Source organism: Haliotis asinina, chromosome 3, assembly GCF_037392515.1.
Source record: "Haliotis asinina isolate JCU_RB_2024 chromosome 3, JCU_Hal_asi_v2, whole genome shotgun sequence".
In the NCBI taxonomy this organism is placed as follows: Eukaryota; Metazoa; Mollusca; class Gastropoda; order Lepetellida; family Haliotidae; genus Haliotis; species Haliotis asinina.
This window is the reverse complement of record NC_090282.1, coordinates 86,838,346-86,861,398: the sequence shown is the minus strand read 5'-3', so window position 1 is coordinate 86,861,398 and position 23,053 is coordinate 86,838,346. Positions and strand designations below refer to the sequence as shown.

The window sequence follows — 23,053 nt, the reverse complement described above, 5'->3', positions numbered from 1 at the left end:
AAGAACAGTCGTAGCAGACATGGGTGGAGCCAATACGATGAGTGCCACTTTCAGTACCAAGTACAGTCGCAGCAGACATGGGTGGAGCCAATACGATGAGTGCCACATTCAGTAACAAGTACAGTCGTAGCAGACATGGGTGGAGCCAATACGATGAGTGGCACATTCAGTACCAAGTACAGTCGTAGTAGACATGGGTGGAGCCAATACGATGAGTGGCACATTCAGTACCAAGTACAGTCGTGGCAGACATGGGTGGAGCCAATACGATGAGTGCCACATTGAGTACCAAGTACAGTCGTAGCAGACATGGGTGGAGCCAATACGATGAGTGCCACATTCAGTACCAAGTACAGTCGTAGCAGACATGGGTGGAGCCAATACGATGAGTGCCACATTCAGTACCAAGTACAGTCGTAGCAGACATGGGTGGAGCCAATACGATGAGTGCCACATTCAGTACCAAGTACAGTCGTAGCAGACATGGGTGGAGCCAATACGATGAGTGCCACTTTTAGAAACAAGTGCAGTCGTAGCAGACATGGGTGGAGCCAATACGATGAGTGCCACATTGAGTACCAAGTACAGTCGTAGCAGACATGGGTGGAGTCAATTCGATGAGTGCCACATTCAGTAACAAGTACAGTCGTAGCAGACATGGGTGGAGCCAATACGATGAGTGGCACATTCAGTAAGAAGTACAGTCGTAGCAGACATGGGTGGAGCCAATACGATGAGTGCCACATTCAGTAACAGGTACAGTCGTAGCAGACATGGGTGGAGCCAATACGATGAGTGGCACATTCAGTAAGAAGTACAGTCGTAGCAGACATGGGTGGAGCCAATACGATGAGTGGCACATTCCGTACCAAGTGCAGTCGTAGCAGACATGGGTGGAGCCAATACGATGAGTGCCACATTCAGTAAGAAGTACAGTCGTAGCAGACATGGGTGGAGCCAATACGATGAGTGCCACATTCAGTAACAAGTATAGTCGTAGTAGACATGGGTGGAGCCAATACGATGAGTGGCACATTCAGTAACAAGTACAGTCGTAGTAGACATGGGTGGAGCCAATACGATGAGTGCCACATTCAGTAACAAGTACAGTCGTAGCAGACACGGGTGGAGCCAATACAATGAGTGCCACATTTAGTAGGAAGTACAGTCGTAGCAGACATGGGTGGAGCCAATACGATGAGTGCCACATTCAGTACCAAGTAGTGGCAGACATGGGTGGGCCTGCGTGAGACGTTTATAAGTTTTTCAAATAACATAATATACTGTGGATTACTGTGTGTTTATTTCAAAGTAAGGCCTTTTATTCGTCACATGCACAGAACTCATCATCTTCACTCTCCAACAGTGTGAACCCTTGGTGCGACTTGACAACACTGAAAGACTTCCTGCACCAGGAACAGGGCAAACGACCTGAAGATATATAAACAAGCCCAAATGACTGAAGAGGATTGGAAACAACAAACTGAATACTGAACCTAAATATGAATGATCGAAACATTTCAGTAAAGACATTATCGTCAATGTAAATAATTGAGGCAATCCAGTAACTGAGTTCAAAAACATCAATCTTGTCAGTGCAATGCGATGACATGCACGAATCATATCATTCCGTCAGATCATCACCTTATCAAAAGGAACAGTCATCAATGGGTAGTACATGTTTGCAATATGTCAATGTTTTACCTGAATCAATGAAGCTGCTGATAGCGAGCCCAATGATGACACTGACGACTGGCAACGTTATCAGCACCGCAACGACGATAAGTGTCACGTGATTACCCTTTGCTGCTGTATCGTGAAAAACAACCCTTTAGCATCAGGTAACCGCGTGCAGTGTTCTTTTGATATGAGCTTTATAGGAACGTGTAAACGGGAATGTCATGATAAAATCCGAGTAAAAGCTGAATGATCCACAAAAAATGTGAGAAATGAGGGTACCTGTTTCTTCACGAGTATTCATACTGAGACGCCACACTTTCGCCGGGCTGAGTTCTCCCACATACAGGTCGTGGTCCGTGGAGTCGACTGTAACATCGTGGGGGCTCTGTAAACCCTGTGTAACATGTGACAACATTGCGTCAACTATAACATCGTGAGGGCTTAGTAGATCCTGTGTAACATCTAACAACATGGTGTCTACTGTAACATCGAGTTACTGTCGACTGTCAACGGGGGTGCGGTTGGGTGAGGCAGCGGTGAAGGGTGGGTGAGGGGTGGGGTGTTTGCTGCTTACATCAAAGGTATCCCATTGCTGCACCACTTCTCCTGTATCTATGGCAACGGTGACGCCATAGACTGCCGGTTCTTTCTTATGTGGGTCATGGCCATTCACGACAAACAGGATGCCACCTACAACGATTAACACAATATCAATGATAGTTTAAAACTTCTTAGATGGCAGTCTCTAAATATCAGTCATACTTTTTAAGTTGCCTGCACCCTCGGTCCGTGGTCACTTTAAAATCCGATGTGCAACCAGACACTATCGTAGATTTCAGTAATGTTTACGCCTATCTTGGAGATACTGGCAACTAATAAACTATTTCACTATTTTCTTAGCCCTTAAACACTTCACGGCTAAATGCTTAATCTCTAAACTGAACATTTCAGTTCTTAATGAAACGACTGTAACCAACACTTGGCTTGGCTTCCAGCCCCCGTTAGACGTGTTGCACAGATAGATACATCTGAGTTAACGTGTGGTTTAGGGGACAGTTCTGACTAATGCCCACCATGGAGAGGACAATATTCCGTGGCCAACACATATGGTCCCATCTGTTTACTGCTGACGATGAAGCGGAAACTCCCATCCAGCTGAAAGCACTGTATTCGGCCGTGCATGCAGTCGGCGGCACAGACCAGTCCCCTGTCCTCTGCCACGGTGATACTTGGCACAATGTTGAATATTCCCGGCGACTCCTGGTCACCTACAACACAATATTGATATATCCCCATCACCAACTGGCAACAACCAGTGTGCAGAGTCTGATTAGACAAAAGAGACTGTCATCCCACAACAGACTCAGACTGCGTTAAGTTCGTTTGCTGACTGGTCTTGACGACACCAGCATGACATGGATTCAATTCTTGTACACAATCTTTCTATCATAGATTCTGATTGAGATTTTGAAATGACAGTCAAACAGCTCGAAGTTAATCGGAAGAATGCTCATCCTATTTCAGTTATATCACGGCTATGACGAACACTGTGTGAGAAATTTCTATATAGATGCCACTTCCGTGAAACACCAACACAGATACAAAGCTGATGATCAAAGTAACTATTGATCAATATTTCAGTTAACACTCATCATCCAGTTGAGCCTTACAGAGGCAACCTCCTCAGAACAGATCGACAAAGTTATGATGATGAAGACGTATAGTAATATTACTTGTATCTCCATCTGTCTGTGTGGGTACCGTTATGTTTATCTGTGAGTCTGTCTGTCTGTCTGTCTGTCTATCTGTGTCAGTAAATGAACTCACAGCAACACCTTCCGCCATCGTCACTGTCGGCCGGGCGGCCCCACTGGGTCATGAAGGTGCCATTGCTGGAATACTTCACAATACGACCATTACAAAACCTGAAACAAAGCTGATCTGTTAGAAACTCTTCCTTTTTTTTGCATTGAGTACCATTGATTCAGCTGGACTTGTGGATCAACAGATGCTTTCACTGTGAACAGTACCGGCATTATGAAATGACGTTTCATCTTGTGAGGATTATCAAATCTGCGAGATATCTTGGAGAAAGCTCATTAATAACTGCATACTTTATGCTATGTGTTTAGGTGTAGGGTAATGGTTCTTTTAAACAAAACTAGAGCTATATAACACGAAACCCTTTAATATCGAGGTAGTTAATGAACACCAACTGGCATTTAGTATTTTATATATATTTTCAGATGACTGGTGTTTAATATCTTACTATGACACGCGACACAAGTATATGACACCATCAAACATTTACTTACCACACGTAACGAAACTTGATACTTTTAACATTAACAAAAAGCATATATAGAAATGTTGTTAGTGTCAGTAATGTAAACGAAAACAATTGAAACTTCTATTCATTGTGGATACACGGCAACAATAACAAAAGCGTTGTAGGGCTGATATATGCAGATGACCTGACAGTCGTCAGCAGGATTACCCATGATTCGAGCATGATACAATGACAGAATAGGTCAAGTTAGTTTCAAAATGTTTCAGATGAATACTTTACTATACCTACGATTTGTCGTGACATTCTGCTGAAATAAATCACTTTGACAGAGGTGATGATTATTTTACGTAATTTGCATATGTAAACAGTCGATGCGTGACGTGGCGATTTCGTTTTCCCCATGTATTCTCGATCCTCGATAACAGAGAATTTGAGTATACGCATGCGTTTTTCCTGCGGTCTTCATGCCACTGACCCGTCAGCCACGTAGAAGTCCCCAGACTGCAGAACAGCGACGTCCGCAGGCTGACAGAAGTGTCCCGTGTCATTGCCCGGCACTAGTCGCTCCCCCAGAACCATGTCGGGCAGGGTGCCGCCCGGGGGTATCCTCATCACCTAGGGGTCACAGCACACTAAAATCAACAGGGGACATGAACAACCTAAGTTTTAGAACTGCTGATGGAACTTATTCATAACCCCGGTTACAGAACAATCGCAGTAAGGTCACCCGTTCAATGACTGACCAAAGTTGATGAAACACCACTCAAGACAGAACAGTGGTCGCATCTGTCCTCTGAAGTGCTGCACATTATGCTGCACTATGTATCATATCAAACACGTCATGAAAACTTCCACACTTGATTTGACACTCATGCGTGTCTGAATCAAACTTAAAGAGCACATGGCAAGACTGGAATGATGTGCGTCGCCAATGTATCTGAGTTTGTGTGGACATCCTGTCTGTCATGTCACTGACCCAATACGATGAGTGGCACATTCCGTACCAAGTACAGTCGTAGCAGACATGGGTGGAGCCAATACGATGAGTGCCACATTCAGTAAGAAGTACAGTCGTAGCAGACATGGGTGGAGCCAATACGATGTCTACAACAGTGAAGTTATAACTCCACTGAGGGACTCTGAATCACGTGGCCATAATAAGATGGGGCCTGGATCACTCGTGTCGCTAGACCAGGCATTACACCATACCATTTACAAGGAACATCTGGGTGGTACCATCAGAGGAGACACTTGGCATTATTGTACCCGTGTTGTTATTAGCTAAATGGGCACGGACTAAAGTGAGTCTAGATAAAAGTAATCTCGCCATACTCTTAGGCAGTAATTAACAATTCATCAATGTGCTAAGCTGACCAGTATAGAGTATCACGGCACTGGCGGTAGTTCCAGTGAGAAGGAGAGGCTCCAGGAGGGACACTACTGAGGACAACGTAAGGTCATAGTGACGCACCTGGTGCAGTCCTGTGTCAGTGACCCAGATGTTACCCCGGGAGTCCACCTCGATACCGTGAGGCAGGTAGAACCTGACAAATATAACAACGTATTCAAAGTATGCCATAACATAAAAGAAAGGACAAATCCTTTAACGCCCCCGTTACCATAATGGCTGCATGCCTGTATTAAATCCATGTACTCTGGATCTGGATTCAAATTGTTTTCCTAACTAACTACAGTGTTGGGGAAGAGTGACGGAAACTCAAGACCGTGTTCCCGGCGGACGAAGAAGGGCCCTGTGTATGACTCACGTAATTCATCGTACATCAGACAGTACAATGCTCACTGGTTTCTGCCAAACTTTCTCAGCAGCGTCCCTTGTCTGTTTAGAACCAAGATGACGTCCTCTGGTATTGGCGTGGGGGACAGCATTCTGTTGTCTCTATCAAACGTTCTGCAATGATATGTTTGCAATCAACATACTTTATTTATGAATGGTAATCAGTGATGGACCAAATAGTTCAGTGATTTCACTCCTCGATCTGTAGACCAATCATCCGCAAAGAATGTTCACAAAGTTGACTTGAGTTGTGGTGTAGTGACTCACCTTGCTGTCCACGTCCTTGATCCCCTGTGGAAGATGTATACGTTGCCGTTCCTGTCTGTGGCTACGCCCACTACATGCCCCAAGATCAGATTGTGTGATGGCCAGGAAGAATCAAGCACCAAGGGATGAGGGGAAACGAATGGTGTTACTGGAATGAAGCCGAACTCCACCTCAGCAACGTTCTTAACAGAATCTCTGAACACGCTAGAGCTGGCGCTACTAGTCCGGACTTTGGGTATTTATAAGTCCTCAGAAGTCAATGGAAACCAGCAGACATAAGCGAAGTGTATTACGAAAGTCAAAAACACAGACTGTTCAAAAGTTCTTTTTACGCCTTGCAATTCTTGCTAAATGATGTACTAGTTCATGTCCAGTTTATCTACGGTACCTTTGTTTCCAAGAGGAGGAAAACCATGTCACAGCTCGAAAATACAATTTTAACGTAAATGAGCAAACAAGCAATGTGCAATTAACTGAACTCGGATTGTGTTAAAACTCCAAGGTGAGTATGAACCAGTAATACACAATACGCTTCACTGCACTTTCAGCTAGACACAAGAGTCTCTTCAAGGTCCAATGTTTGCTTGTTGTTCGGACACGCAGCAGTTAGCACTATCCCGGTTGCACGAGGGCTTAGTCGCTGTACAAGAATATGGACCACACAAACACATGATTGAAACCGACAGCTCTCAGGCTATCGGGAACCAGTCAACTTAGTTTGCAAAATGAACCATCCGATACTATATCCTCGTATCTTACAGAAGGTTGGCTTGTACCCCACACGTAAATCATAGAGGTCATTATTCCAATGTATTTGACAACTACCCGTTTTCACTTTGCTCTTCTCTGCCCCAGTTTCCGTGGATGGCTGTTGTTGGTTACTGTCCTTGTGTGTCAGCTCGTCCACTGGCGGTGCTGGAGACAGAGGGGCGTCGCCAGGTAGGTTCTGCAGACGTTCAGGGTGCTGGTTCGTCATACAGTGCCCCGGAGACATCTCCACAGTGGAGTTGGTGTAGTACATCATGTAGAACTTGCACATCTCTTCCGATGTTTTACGTCTTCAACACAAAAACAGAGAGAGATAATGGTAGCATGGACTGTTGTTCGACACAAACAACAGACAGAGATTAGAGTTCACACGGTATCAGTATAGGTTATACGACTCGTATGAGCAGTTTAATCCACGAACTGGTTGGTTATACTACGAGTGGCGAGTAGTACAACCAACCAGTTCTTGGATTAAACTGCACATACGAGTCGTATAACTTACTTACACTACGACAATGAAGAAACAACACCCCGTGAAGGTGAAAAATAGCAATAAAAGTTAATATTAACACGTACTCATTTTTGTCACAATGCTTGCGCGGGTGTTAAATGAACCGTAGTATCTATATTAAACACATGACAATATGTCTCGCAAGGTTTTCTCTGAATTTCTTTGTTTTGACTTAAAGTAGAATCTAAGTATAGGAGTTTCGTCCTCATCATATTACAACAGTGTATAATGTAGTGTGTCCTTGTTATTCAGCGCCAGTGTGGGATTTAGTTTCTGCTATGTTTCGTGTTTTGCATGGTGGTACACCAGAGGTAATACGGCACAGACACGTAGTCACGTGCCGAACCTATCGCCCGTGCACAATTATCACGTGCGTCAGCATCAACATTAGTCGTGTGACTCGTGTGCATTCGACCACGTTGGCATATTCATCAGATGGCGACGATGTTGTCGCTTCTAACGACTGCGAAGATGACAAAATGATTATGAAGACTGCACTCAAACCCGAAAGATGTCCAGGTAAATAATACATGTGAAATATGTTAATAATAATGGACAACAATTATCCGGAACATTTCCCCGTACTACAATAGCCACAGGGACCGTTCATACATTTATGGCTAGTGGGGGTGGTGGTGGGTTTTATACAGAAGCAATGTACATTGTGTAAGCGACCATCCTGCAGGATATGTTCAAAAGCGATGACACCACCGCTATATTAGCGGAAGTTTTTAATCTTTAATATTTTCATGTACAAATTTGCTGAGCCCCTAGCAACCTCCATCACCACTGTAATCCAGTTATTTTAAGCGTAGCGAAAAATTCGTCCTAATATTTTCAACAGTATTTATTAGATTTGTACGATACGAAATAAAGTTGAAATTAATTCTTTCAATATTTCTGCTAATATGTAGTTGATAACGTACATTTTCTAACCGTATTTTCTTTCTTCTCTAGACAACGTGGTGGATGAGCAGTTGATCGCACAGGCCATTGGGCACAGTTCTAAGCAATGCAATCGGGGAGTATAAAAGTGTTGACGAGCAACAGGATGAGCTGGTGAGCAACATTCTGAGCAATGGAAGTAAATGGGTCATCAAGGCTGTGCGAAGGCGACGTCCACGACGACCACGTGTGACGCTGGGTCTTTAGTATGTACGGTCAATGTCAAGGTTGCATAATTGTAATTTCCGAAATTAAGGTTAATTTGAACTGTCCGTGTCTCTTTAAGAAGCAGACGAAACAGAAGAAAGTAGTCCCCGTAGTATAACCAATATTTTGGTTGGTTATACTACACCCGAGAACAAAGCAGTCGTAGTGTAATGGACGGTTACACAATACAAACAACAGAAAGAGATGGGAGATCATACGATATCGTGGACGATTACACAATACAAACAGACAGAGATGGGAGATCATACGATATGGTGGACGGTTACACAATACAAACAACAGACAGATGGGAGATCATACGATATCGTGGACGGTTACACAATACAAACAACAGACAGAGATGGGAGGTAGTCAGTTCCTGCGTCAGACATCAACCCCTGGACAACAAGGGTGTCACCAGTACCACCCTCGGGTGTTCGAACCATTGTCTCCTGTTAGCTCTACTACGGCCTTTCCTGCCCGGTGCTTTGTGAAGGCGGGCACAACCATCAGGAGTCAGCAGACGAGTGAATGTTGTGAAATGCCGCAGTCAGTAACAATCGTGCATAGTTGACATCAAGATCTACAACACCCGGGTCACATATCCCTGAAACTATCCGGTCCGTATTCCGCTGGGATTTTCCCAGCTCATTCCCTGAAGGTTGACGACACTCACACTTACCCAGTGTTTACAACTGTGTCACAGCTCATTCCCTGAAGGTTGACGACACTCACACTTACCCAGTGTTTACAACTGTGTCACAGCTCATTCCCTGAAGGTTGACGACACTCACACTTACCCAGTGTTTACAACAGTGTCGCGACCTCTGGAGTCGAAGGTACATCGGGCAACCTGTTGGGTAGTTTAACCAGGTGACCATTGTAAACAGGCGATTGCCATTTGTGTCAGCGAGTGGATATGATAAACTAGATTACATGAAACTGTCTCTTTTCTGCCATTAATGACAAATAATGCTGACAATATGTCGAGAAAAGCAGCTTCCGGGAAGTTACATGTAATTGCATTGATAAAATACACTTCTTGTAAGCGTTATATCAATTTATTAAACGTTTTACTATACCAGTTCGTCGCCAGACCTAACAATATAACTGCCATGGACAGGATAAAATATCTGAAAAATAACGAGAAGTTATTAAACAGAGCAACAGTCCTGACTATTACAGGACACAAGTAATTCTGTCGAGAAGAATAGTCACAGTCAATACAAAAACACACTGAATAGGCCCTACCACTCCATAGTGAAGGCATCACAACAATGGCAGGACGCCCTACCTGAGGCCCCTGTGGGTTGCCTTTACCGATCTCAAGCCAGGTGTGGTTGAACATGTAGCCAGTGATCACCTTCCCTACAAACATATATGTACAAATCACTAACTACTGATATTACTTCTAATGTCAGTGACTACTAAGACCAGTATGCAACCATTACATGAGAGTAGACAAATTTTATTTAGGCCATCAGAGGCAATGTGAATAGAATAAACGCTGCCACCTACCTCATCTTCAACCTACCTAAACTGTGAGAGTGGGTTCTGTAGGCGAAAGGGTACAGTGGCTGTGGTTCCTGGTATGTACAGCTCACATCGACATGCGCATCTGTGGAGTAGAACAACCGGTTCAGCTTTAACAGCATCGACAGCCCCGAGATACACGTGAAGGAGTCTTGCTTGATAGCGTGTAGCTGGATTGTCTGACATTAGCTGGGAAATTGTCGAGTGTGACTTTAAACAACAAACGTATACTATGATTACTGAATGTATGATGTTCACATAACATTATTGTTTTTCTCACTGACCGATACACAGTGTCACTCACTCACTCTGGTAATATCGCCTGGGAACAGCAGAAACTGCTAGATAATAAAAGCTGGACTAGAAAAACAGAGTTTAACAGCATGAACAAAGTCCGTCATCGAGGTCCTCTGATGACCAGATATAGGGTATCTAGTATAGTCTTGGGATAAGCTTGTGGATAGGCTTGTGCAGGTAATGTGTTGCAAAACAGACAATACGTTGTGTTTTCATAGAGATAGAACCGTTTAGAAATTGAAGCTACCACGTGACATTATGGCCTTGAAGCATTGGGTGACCCTACATACTCACTGGCTGTATTCGGCGGTATGCTAAACCGTATATTCTCCAATAAATATATCCCAGCTGCATATTTCTGTCTGCAAAGGTGCATAATGAAAAGGTCACAATGAAGACAACTGTTTGATGACATGTATATACTATGACTGGATACCACTGGAACATACATACCAACATCACCAAGTTATCAAACTACATTCAGTTAGTCAGTATGGATCGTTTCCAAACCTTTTGTATAACATTAGAGAGGTTATTGTGAAGCTGTGAATGATTTCCTATCTATCTTTATTTTCACGTGTAACGTGATTGGAATTGGCTACCAGTTTAGTAATTCCATGAAGACTTGTCATTTGTATTTGATGTAGCTCATTTCTTCCATATGTTGAAGAACAAGCAATATAAGACTACAGCTGTAGTTTTGTTGGAAGCAACCTGGCATGATTACACGGTTGTACAACGTGGGATCAAGTTGCGAAAGACAAACAAAATGTAAATATCAGTAATGATAATGATAAGCATATGTTTCCATAGAAGCCAAATATTCAATTCTACTTTGACACAGGCACTGTGACGGGTGACGTGGCCTTACCGTTCCGATGTTATATGGATGCGGATTCCGGAAAAGTCTGTGGGTGCAGATTCTGAAATAAGATTACACTTTAAGCATCTGGGAAGAAACTTTACTGTGATGTAGTGCCCATGATCTGTTAGATGGACGGGAGTTTATATGTTCGCTTGTAGGGGAAAGGCTTCTTCGGCAATATTTCACCCACATTGTGACTTGAAACCATGGAAATAAACATTCGCCTGATAAATAGTTATAACGCTGGTCCCCTATAACAACAGACACACTATGAAACAGGGGAGCATAGTCCCGTTCTCATCTCCATGTGTCCAACACTTCTCGGTACCAGTTTGAAACATCGCTAATCCCGGAACCAGTCTGAAACATCGCTAAGCCCAGTCAAAGCTTTAAACATAGCTAATCCGGGTCACGGGTTCAAATATCGCTAATCCAGGTTTCAGTTTGAAACGTCGCTAACCCCGGTACCAGTTTGAAACATCGCTAATCCCGGTACCAGCGTATCATTGAAGTAGCTAGTCACGCTCTTTTTATTCCAGTCACTTTCAGAAAGATAGTACAAGATATGATAAATTATCAGTTGATTACAGTTGTGTCAGTGCAAGGCCTACCGTTAAAGGCAAGCTGGTAGTGAGTCTGCAACACGAGAGTTTGGATCTCGGATCCTCTCCCGACTTTAAAGCCAACCTCTGTAAAACACGCATTTACGTCATATTAAACAAGTGTATATGCATGCAAATTCACTTACACCTACAGGAGATGACTGGGTGCAGGTACGAGGATGAATTCGTGACAATGTCTGGGAATCTGGGTATTAAGGTATTGACGTAAGTGTGAAGAAATATATTGATGATACATTACGACCAATCAAGTGCACTGTAAAAAGAAACTTAAACTAAATAGTCAACCGAGTGCTGTGCTGTAGCTATTTGTTATATTAAGCTACAAGGAATGCTATGTGAGGTGTAAGCAGCTGGGTACCATCTGGCAGAGATGTAGATGGGACACCGTGAGCCCAGGTAAACAGGAACACTTCTGATACTCCCTGCTGACAGACACCAGGACACTTCCTGCAACACAGATAGGTCATACTGACACAGTAGCAACTTACACAACTCAGGTAGGTCATACTGACACAGTAGCAACCTCTACAACTCAGGTAGGTCATACCGACACAGTATCAACTTACACAACTCAGGTAGGTCATACTGACACAGTAGCAACTTACATAACATAGGTAGGTCATATCGACACGGTAGCAACTTACACAACTCAGGTAGGTCATACCGACACAGCAGACACCTGCACTGAAGGTTCACCTCTCCCATTTGATTTGCCTGTTGTTTAACCCCGAAATCTAGATCAGAAAATCCAGTTATATAAGATGACATGTGTCATCCAAGTCAACAAGCCTGACCACCCGAATCCGTTCGTCGCCTCTTACAAAGGCACGGGCAATTTCCCATTATTTGTGTCATATCCAGAGAGATTCAACAATAAAATGATGAGTTTTGAAGAACAAGCAAATAAACATGCTGATAGCACATACACAACCCAACTATTATGTTGTCAAAGCCCTTGACAGAACCTACTTGACTACGTGGTCATTCAAGATAAACAGAGATGCATTCTACACAATCCGAGTAGTTCTCTCTCTCTCTCTCTGTCTCTTTCTCTCTCTCTCTCTGTGGGGGTGGGGTGGAGTGAAGAGATTATCTTTATGAATTCACAGATCAAACAACAGAAGAAAAGGAAGATAAATGCCCCAACTGTCCATGGTACACGCATTCTGTCCTACAACATACCATACATCAGTGGTCCTCGCTGGCTCTCCGTCGCAGCCATACAATGTCATGTGGTGAGCTGAACTGTTGTCGGCAAGAACCTCAAACTTCACTGCAACACACGAGAACATTCTTGTACATGTCGTGCAAACGGTGAAGAAACCAAGATCCGAACTCGCATCATCACACTGACAGATGATCACAGTAAACACTACGTTATACGTTACAGACATTATACATTTGTAATATGTGAACTAGGATATGACTGTCATATGACTTAAGTGCCTCAATATAGAGCTGACCTATGTATTCTGTCTCCCCGAGTAGCCACTGCTGTGTGGTGTAGCTGGAGCACAGGTGGACGTCGGCCTGCAGCAGACAGATAGGAAAAGGTGAAGACTGTACACCGTAGATGGCGATGTTGCATCTACAGGACACAGACTTGGAGGTGACGCACCAAGGAGCAGGATGGTGGGCCACTTTACAACTAATTTAACAGTTGAATGCAGTCTGTAACTGTACAAAGATAGCATTAACTACGGCAGTTGTTGGAATATGTGTCTTCAATCAGTGTAATTCAATATGATAATTAACGGCGAATTAACGAATCGGAAACAAAGACTTTCGAAACACGCAAATCGTCGCTACATGCTCTGCACCCTTGTGACGCCGTACAAAACAACCTTAATGCTAGCCGTACATCAATGTTATGGTATGGGAGTTACGGTCACCTAAGATCACATTGAATAACGACACCGAAGACATGACGTAATGTGTCGTGACAAAACTGTAGGATAATGTCAGGAGGATTTCCGATATAGAATTTTGTCAGGGGGATTCAGCACTGCAGAGCTCTGTACGTGGATTCTGTCGGGAATCAATACTATATTCTCTCAGTAGAGACCATTTAATAGATCTGTTATTTGGTCTCTACTCTCAACACTGTAGGGTTCAGTCAGAGGACTCAACACTATCGGATTCTGAATGGTGAATTCAGTACTGAAGGGCGGTTCATGGAAAAGTTAACTGTTGATGTTAACGCACGATGATACTGACAGTTTCAGGATCGAGCAAATCTGGGAATTCTAACCTTGGTGCAAATACCGGAACACCAAATGAGATGGCCAACCACATATTTGTGACGGCACAGACTGCATGGACGAGATAAACCTCAATGTGTGAGACTTAGTTCTCCATTACAGAACATGACCCGAGAGTGGCCGTCGCTAACTGCCGATAACAGAGTCAGAATGAGGGTGTCCGGTTCCAGACGCTGGATGTGCGCAGACAGCTTAGTCTCTGAATATATATAATTTTGACTGCAACAAATAGACCCATTTAAATTGAAGCTCTGGGGAGAACAGGAATTCCTGAACCTGAGGAAATCTAGACTTGCTTCGTTTGTGGCTTTAGCATTGCAAGTAATGTACGTCAGGGACTGAGACAAAGAAACAACGCCATGGCACGTCGTTAATGCAGTCTTGCCGGACAACCTCTTGCCTTGTATTTGGGGAAAATGTGAATATTTGCTTTTTTGTTTTTACCCTTGTTTAGCTTTATGCTATTGTTATTACATACTGTATATGCTATCTTCAGAAACCTAAACTGAAAAACAAATATGAAAAATGACATTAATTTTGTGTAGTGCAGTACATGACCATAAACAGGTAATGGTGACAAATTTTATGTATTCCTCAATATGATATCCAATCTCATATTCAAAGATCATTTAAAAATATTTTGTAAGATCGATGATATAGTTTGTCTGTGACTGTCACAAACAATTATCTTACTTCAAACCTACCGTAGATGGGTGTGCTCCCTTCATCCTGACATCATACGCCCTGGTATCCACTGGCAAGCTTTGTCTGGGTGTGGTCGTGTCGGTACCTTCTCCCGAAATTGTCATCCCTGGTGCCATAATGGTCAGAAACAACAAGCATCTATACATCGCCATCACGAGAGCTGCCCTAGTTAGCGCAGACAACTCTCACAAGACAAGCGTTGTATCAGAGCGGAAGAACTTAGCAGGTGGAAGTACTGAGTCGCTCGACAGTGCTTCATATCCAGTTACTGCACACGACATATTGCTCAATTTGCCTCCCTAGAAACTCCATCTTGGCCTCGAGTCATCGTAAATACGTAACACTGTACACGTATTAAAGGCACCGGCAGATAAAGTAGTCAGTAGTATTGAAACTCTGGAGTTCCACAAGATGGCACAAGAATGCCTGTAGTTAATGTTGGAAATACATCGCCATTAGGTTTATAGAGCGCTAGTTCAGATAGAGTCCTTACTTAATGTAGGTGTTGGTGCCTAATACGACAGGATACTATCAGTTCAAGAAGGGTGCCACATGAATGCACAATACCTTGGAAAGTGGTCAGATCAGTGGTTATATTTGCCATTAACCTTTCTCAATCAATAATGTCATATCTTTGATCCTAGGAGCTGTAACTACACAAATGCTATGACATTGCTGCACTGCAAATCTAATGCCAGTACTGTGTTTTAGACGTGTTGATATAATTGATATCAGTAGACACGGGGGTAAGATTCTATCATCCAAAATCTTTTTCATTAGTTCCCAGTGAAAAATGTACATCTTTGAACACAGCACTGGCATTAGATTAGAAGTGCAAGTGCATCGTGATGTCATCCAGTTCATGACGTCATAACATTGTCAGGCCATTCTGCAAAATCTACTGTCAAAGCGAGAACTCCCAGGAGATAGATCTATCGTCTAATCTCACACAAAAGATATCTCCTCTGGATGTTTTGGATGATTACTCGAATCTCACCCTAGGGTCTACTGATATCAATTATATCAACGCTCGTTGACAAAGGTAATATATTCTCGGCAAGCCTCCGATTTTTGTTACTTTATCAACGAGTGTTGATATAATTGATATCAGTAGACACAAGATTCTCTATATTTTAACATTTCCATTAACTTGAAATACACGTGATTACGATATCACTAAACTATCCCCCAATTACCAGATGAGCCTTCTCTAAATATGGATTCCCAATTATTTTAGCCAAAGTATCACATCCCACAGCATCACACCTCAGTTCTGAAATAGACTGGCGCTTAACTTGTTATTTTGGGTATAGTTCTAGGTCTTTTTATAGTATTTTTCTCGCTTTTACGAAGCAAGAACACTTATTTACCTTCAATTCTTTGTTTATATAAGCAGTTTGAAAATTAATCCAGATTGGAACCATTTTAAACATTCGTTTTACTGCAGACACATCATATGTGTAATTCTTGTAGCAAAGATCCACACGGAAGGTTTCTGTTTGTTTGCTGTGAAGAAGAGAACCGTGGATGATGATGGCCTGGATTTATCATGTACATGGGTCTTCCTTACATCAATGACCCTTTGGTATTACTGAATGGGTAAGTGTGAACAAGTGCCCCTGAAGATATACAGTGATTTCATGACCTGAAAGTAGATTAATTCACTGCTATAAGATAGGTCTACTGAAGTGAAATTATCAGAAGAGTGGAGTATATATTCATAAAATTAATTTATTTTGACATATATTTATACAATATACACAAACAAAACATACAATAAAATATCTTTTTTTAATATTCACAAACAACAGCACATTTTGATTTCTATATTATATAATACAACCAGGCTACTGTTCCTTAAGACTGTACACAGAAGTTGTATACATAATATATCACACTGGTAAACAATTAAATATCTTTAACGCTAAAACACTGACTCCTCTTGGCATAAAAAATATTTTTAAGAAACTGATACAATATCAATACATTAAAGATAGTCACGATTTCTCAAACAACAAGAGGAGAAGAATCACAAGCCTGTGCTTGTAGTTATCTCACCATCAAGATGGCTTCTTGCTCACTGGACACTTTACCTATTTCAAACCAAGAACACCAAATGCCATTATTCAGCTGTCATGGGTGATCTCAGCTTGCTGTGTAATGCTATGAAGTACACTAGTCAACAGATGCCATAGAATACCCAGTATTTCCTATGACTGGCTAATCAGCCATGGCTAGGAAGGATAGGTAAAGCCATTTCAACAAGCTGATGGTCTTCACATTCTGAGTAATCCAAACAAAATAAAGAAAACTTACCTTTCCCTCAAAGGAACAGACCTTGTATATAAGATGTTGTTTTTAACATTTGGCAAAACCTTCTACATTCAAAGTAGATTACCTCTTTAACATATACTTGTTCAGAAATGAAATCTCAGCACCTGCATTGTATAGTTACATATGTTTTGACATGCTAAGGTAAGCTGACTAGACACAGCTGGTCAAGTAATGAATGAAGAACTATGTGCGTACTGGCACTCAGTATAACAGTCAGCAAGGCAGACACTGAGGTTGGGTGACATCGCAAGTACTTCATTAACACATGGAAGTAAACATTACCCTTTACAGGCTGCAGAATGAATTAATCCCCAGCGTGACAACAGACGTCAGTCTGCACCTGCTACTGAAGACTGTGGATATGCACATCAAAAGGGCATAACCACCAATATGCAGATGACTGTGTGTTTGCATATGTTGCAGACAACTCAAGTGTTGATATAGGATATCTGAACATGCTATCATAATATACACAGCTCAACAACCTGCCAAACTCCACAGCTCAACAACCTGCTAAACTCCACAGCTCAACAACCTGCCAAACTACACAGCTCAACAACCTGCCAAACTACACAGCTCAACAACCTGCCAAACTACACAGCTGGCTCAAAAACAACTTTCATGACATTCATAAACAAAAATATACATAAAACCAAGCATTTGGTTCAACATGATGAAATTACATAAACCTTTCACTGACAGAAAATGGAATGTTTACACTAACAGTTTGCTACTAATAAAAGATCTTGTGCATCAGTTTTTTTCACTGTATTACCAGATAAAGAATGTTGAATTTTTTTCTTCAACATATTTGACATAATTACTGCTACACTTGTTAGCAATTGTTACAGTAGGTTTGTCAACCTGGAGTAAAGACACATCAGAGCAACTAACCAACTGTCAATACACTTAACACGTAATGAAGAAACTGGAACTCACCACATGTAATAACAATCATTCATGTGGATACCAAACATCATATATCACGGATTATGCGTTCTACTAACAGTAGATAAAGCCATATCTGTAACATACAACAGGGTCCCACACATGGTAGACTCGGGTTCACTCCCCGTGTACAGATATCTACAGACAGCGTAAAAACAAAACACATACTCACCTACAATACAAATAAACCACTAACTAAAATCAACAAGGATGTTGAAGCAACTCATGAAGAACGTTGTCCAGCAAATGCATCAAACTACTCTCTGTACTGTCACACTTTGATTTCAAAGAAGCTGCCATTAACATCATTCACTTTGACTTAAGTAAATATAGTCCATGTTGACACTTCACCAGAGGGCAAAAAGTATGGAGAGTCGACATATAAATTTTGGCAAGAAACACCTTTTGTAATGGATTCATATTTAACTGGGTAATATTGCATAAAAACAGGCAGATATAGTGAACAATGAACAAAACAGTATGTACCTGAATGGTGAAGCTACTGATCATTATGCCTGGTGTAACGTTTACATCCTTGAACAATCTGAGCAGTAATGTGGGAGTAAAACAAACATCATCATGATGGCTTTCAAAATAAACATAGTGTCTCACATCTTCGACAAATATGATACGTCATATTTGTTTTCACTCATTATCATACAACCTTCAGTACAGCTGAAACTATCACACTGAGCTGTTCAACAAAACCTTGTATAGGTACCTAATTAATGCTTTACACATGACAACACGTACAGGCAAACACATAAAACCTAGTGTGTATAACGTACACTGATTACCTCTCTAACAGACAAATTCTGTGACCAGTAGGAAATGGAAGGATGCATGCATGCCATCGTGTATCTAATGATGACACTGCAGATATGTACATTCCAAAGTGTTGTTTGTGAAACACTAAATACTGTCATACAATGACAAACGGTACAGGCATAACAACAGGGCTCATCAACTGAAACAATGCAGCTACATGGATCATTCCTGTATGTATTACAACACAAATGCTGTGGTTGATCCATGTTATACAACAATGAAACTCTTCATAAGCAATGATAGCACTGATATTAACTCAACACAGCTCGAAGCAATGTGCATATGAGTGTGTAGGATACATGGCTTGGAGTAAAAACAAAATCCAGAATTTACCATACCTTAGCATCAAGGACTGTATTATGCTCAGTACACTAACTGTAACTGTCGTATCACCTGCTGCAACTGTCGTATCAGCTGCTGTAACTGTCCTATCAGCTGTTGTAACTGTCCTATCAGCTGTTGTATCAACTTCTACCTCATCACCATTCTGTATCACACAACAGCATCCTTTAACATCATTGTTCAACAACATCCAGCCAATCCATACTGATATGTACAAAGTCTACATGAATGTTTCCCTTCGTTGCTGATATAACATGGAATGTAGAAAGCAAGGAAATAAACCACAGACCAGCAAACCTATACTGATGAACGCTGCAAACATAAAATTAAAAAAAACCCAAAAAAACCCAAAAGTCCCAAACACAAGTTTCATGAAAAAAATAAACTGACTGGAAAATAGAGTTAATAATGTACCGGTCACCTTGTATATCAAATGAGTTTCAAGAAAATATATGTAGACGAATAAACATGTAAACATGGTTGACAGGGAGAGATAGAGTAGTGTCCCATAGAGAATATCTCATTGTGACCACTCAGTCCATGACTAACCACTGTTAAACAGGGAACATGTTGGGGGGAGGGGCTCTTGAAGAAAATCTACATCAGCAACATTTAGATACAACTATCATGTAATTTCACAATCTGTCATCCTTGATCCTGGATAACCCTTCCGATAAATCTCCACTAAGTACCTACAGAACTGTCCGTAAATTGTTTTACCTGCCTTTGCTAGCTCCGTCTTCACAAACATGGCATCTACAGTCATGACAGATTGAATGCTGTGCGGCTCAGATTTAAGAAAAAACATAGTGTCTGAAACCTTCAAAGTATATTTGCAAGTACTCCTTCTACCTCTTCGCGCCAAGCCTTAGATGCATCCTGGGTATTAGTGGAGATATATTGGAGCATATGCCCTGGAGATTATCGACAATGTGGACACACCAGTACCATGTTTGTCATGTTAATATGGCCACTTGAGTCCCCACACTACACATGTTCCTGTGATGTAACAAGCAGTAACCATATCTCATTAAGTACTCTGGCACACCACTAAAACTTGGTGCCACAAGGCTAACTCTGAGTGCGTGTGACACTGGAGGCTGCAACTTCCTGCAAGATGGTACATCAATAAACATGTTTTGAAAACCTGAACTAAGACTTGACCGACTTGATGGCCTGTCCTCTCACATATCTATATAATGTGCATGGTCAGAAGTGCTTCTAAATGAATGTCAGGTGACAGAAGTGTTTCACATGTCATAATCCAAACACAATCTGTTTCAGTGAATGCTGACTGTAACTGATCCTGACTGTAACTGATGCCACCTGACCCACTGGAGTCCAAACCAATCAGCACTTCCTGGGTGTAACAGGGGCTTTTATCAGGGAGCTTAGAAATTCTAGATGAAGCCACACGCAGACTTAAAAAATATCCCAGTAAGAACTGTGCATATATGGACTTCTCCCTGAAGTGAAGGTTGAGTTTCTTCTCATTACAATCAGATCTTGTACTCTCTGTGATACCTCTATGTGTGTAGATCTCATGATCCCTCCACTGGCTGTCAGTTAAGTCCTGAGCTCACTTTGACTGCTCAGTGTCAGCTAGAAATGTGCAATTTCTAGCCATTAACACAGATATTCTTTCCATGGATAGCTTTTTGGATGACAAAGCCATGGACCCCAACACAGACTGTACAAAATGTCCACACTAAATACATCAAACAAAGTTCAGTTAAAAATATCAGCACTGTAAATCAGGCATTGTACACCTAATTTGGAGGGGTCTAATTGGCTGAACAGACATTTGAAAATTAGAGGTGACCACGGATCTTCACTCCATAGGTATCACATCTGAGTAGAAGATCAAATTTAAACACTGAGTCACAGTTTATCTCCAAAATAAGTATCTTAATAATTGAAGGCATAGTTTTTCTGTGTAAGAGGAGGCAATCACACAGGAGCAGAATCACGCCCTCTGCTTCTTACTGGGAGCAGTATACTCTTCCTGATCTGAGTCATCAAGTGGATCAAGTTCATGGTCACTCTCTTCTGTGCTCAGTCGATCAAAGCCCTTGTGAGAATTACCCAGGAAACTCTGGAGACTAAACACTTTTTGTTTCTTGCCTGAGAAACAGGATATTTTACCTGCAAACAATAATGACTTCATTAAAATTCTAACAATTAATTCGTAAAGTATAAAAAGTAGGACTAGTATGAAGCTTCGCTGCTTGTAACTATCAAGATTATCAGCTGTGATCACTTTGTCAAGTTTACAGCACTCCAACATGTGGCATTGCTATTAAAGTATTCGCCAACAAAAACTTCCAAACATAAGCTGTGTGTCATTAGGGCAACTCACTAAAATATCAGGAAAACCACACAATCTCAAACACTGCATTTAAAAACACATTGCAGACTGTGACTGACAACAGACTGGTACCATGAGAAGACAAGTCCACAAACCAAACCGTACCAAGACTTTGTGAGGTTAGTACTGAAGTAGAATGAGTAAGAGTTTGGGGAAATAGATCTTTGGTCCCAATTCCAGAGACAAGAAGAAGACAAAGTTGTCGATATTCCCCACAATGGCAAAATACTCTTAATGAATATGTGTACAAGTTCTGATTATGCCAATTGTTTTGGTGTGTATATAGCAAAGTGGAAGGAGTGTACTGAAAGATGTGTTAAATTATGCTCTAGATAAAAGCAATACCACCAACTTCAGTTGAAGTTATTCTCTCGAAATTGATCTAGGTGTAACACATTTCTTGTCCCTTCAAGCCCCGGCTTACCTGAATGGTGCAGTCGGATGATGACTGTGACTACCAGTAACAACACCACCGGAACTATCAACAACACGCCGATAATAACAGACGGCATGTAGTCAGACTTTTTATCATGAACGTCCTTCTTCTCTTGCATCACTGAACTGTTGCTTGTGCCTGCAATAGGTGGCACCTGTGTCTCGGTTGTGTCACTTGTGTCCTTGGGTTTCCCAACAAAGCCTTTCTTATCAGGAACAGCTATAATAAACAGGGACATTAAATTAGCAAAACAGATCTCTACTGATGATAGGAGATAAACAAAAATGTTGAGTACAAAACGTCAGTAGATGAACTTGAAATGTTAGTATTTTTTATTTAGTGAGACAAGAGTCTTGCATTCTGGGCCTCCTTGCACAGAGAATTAAAGTGATCTGAGTCACTAAGGTAACCTTAGTGCAATGGTAAAGAATGGGAGTTAAGGTTAACCTTAGTTAAGGTTGCTTCACGAAAGGAGCCTCAGGTATATTACTCCTGAGAAGAAAAAGAGAAAAATTGTTTGCGGCAGGAGTAAAACCAGTCTTGGGGTGAACAATGTGACAAACTGCTGTGAGACCCACAGACAGGTGTGAGATTACTTTGAGACACACATACAGGTGCAAACCTATTGTTAGACAGGTGTAACATGATAGTATCAGTCAAATTCCAAATGACATAATCAAAGATGGCTGAAAGAAGCCATAGAGAGGACCGGATGTCAAGCTGTGTTCTACAGACTCTGGACATGTTGATAATGTTAGTAAAAGAAAAATGGCTGCCCCTTATTTCACCCACACTGTGGCCATAATCTTTCATGGTCTTGTACCATGGAACTGCCAAACTTCACCTGCATCAATAGGTAGATGAACTGACACTCAATGACACTCAATGGGACACTCAATGACTGTGCACTGTCTATAATTCTGGCATAGGCTGAATACAGGTCATTATGAAGAACACAGAGATTGTTTGTTGAAGAATACAGTACCTGTCATGACAGTCTATATGTCAATATGCCCAAATGACTGAAATAGTAGTTTTGTTAACATAATG

General features: G+C 41.7%; 2 protein-coding genes across 3 annotated transcripts in view; both read right to left on the bottom strand.

The window, feature by feature from the left end:
- Positions 1 to 1,286: 1,286 nt before the first annotated feature.
- On the bottom strand, positions 1,287 to 15,030 carry LOC137277174 (peptidyl-glycine alpha-amidating monooxygenase A-like). Of its 2 annotated transcripts, none has more exons than XM_067808848.1 (22): positions 14,747 to 15,030; positions 13,245 to 13,311; positions 12,964 to 13,054; positions 12,140 to 12,228; positions 11,770 to 11,847; positions 11,165 to 11,216; positions 10,588 to 10,655; positions 9,998 to 10,081; positions 9,758 to 9,831; positions 9,546 to 9,596; positions 9,264 to 9,316; positions 6,858 to 7,090; positions 6,033 to 6,180; positions 5,772 to 5,879; positions 5,442 to 5,514; positions 4,446 to 4,585; positions 3,508 to 3,605; positions 2,754 to 2,948; positions 2,255 to 2,370; positions 1,960 to 2,074; positions 1,705 to 1,809; positions 1,287 to 1,431 (listed from the first exon to the last, which is right to left on the bottom strand). In XM_067808848.1, exons 1-22 carry the CDS (start codon positions 14,897 to 14,899, stop codon positions 1,322 to 1,324), a joined length of 2,301 nt encoding a protein of 766 aa, XP_067664949.1. In that variant the 5' UTR covers positions 14,900 to 15,030; the 3' UTR covers positions 1,287 to 1,321. The 2 variants fall into 2 exon arrangements, with proteins under 2 accessions (XP_067664949.1, XP_067664948.1); XM_067808847.1 differs by having other exon boundaries at positions 1,705 to 1,806; positions 14,747 to 14,904.
- Positions 15,031 to 20,854: 5,824 nt separating this feature from the next.
- The window catches only part of LOC137278680 (peptidyl-glycine alpha-amidating monooxygenase B-like), a 33,872-nt gene continuing 31,673 nt past the window's right edge, over positions 20,855 to 23,053 (bottom strand). The window contains exons 22-23 of the mRNA XM_067811185.1: positions 21,992 to 22,222; positions 20,855 to 21,344 (exon numbers count right to left, since the gene is read on the bottom strand). Of these exons, the coding sequence (XP_067667286.1) occupies positions 21,166 to 21,344; positions 21,992 to 22,222 (410 nt within the window). The 3' untranslated portion in view covers positions 20,855 to 21,165. The remainder of the gene's footprint in view (positions 21,345 to 21,991; positions 22,223 to 23,053) is intronic.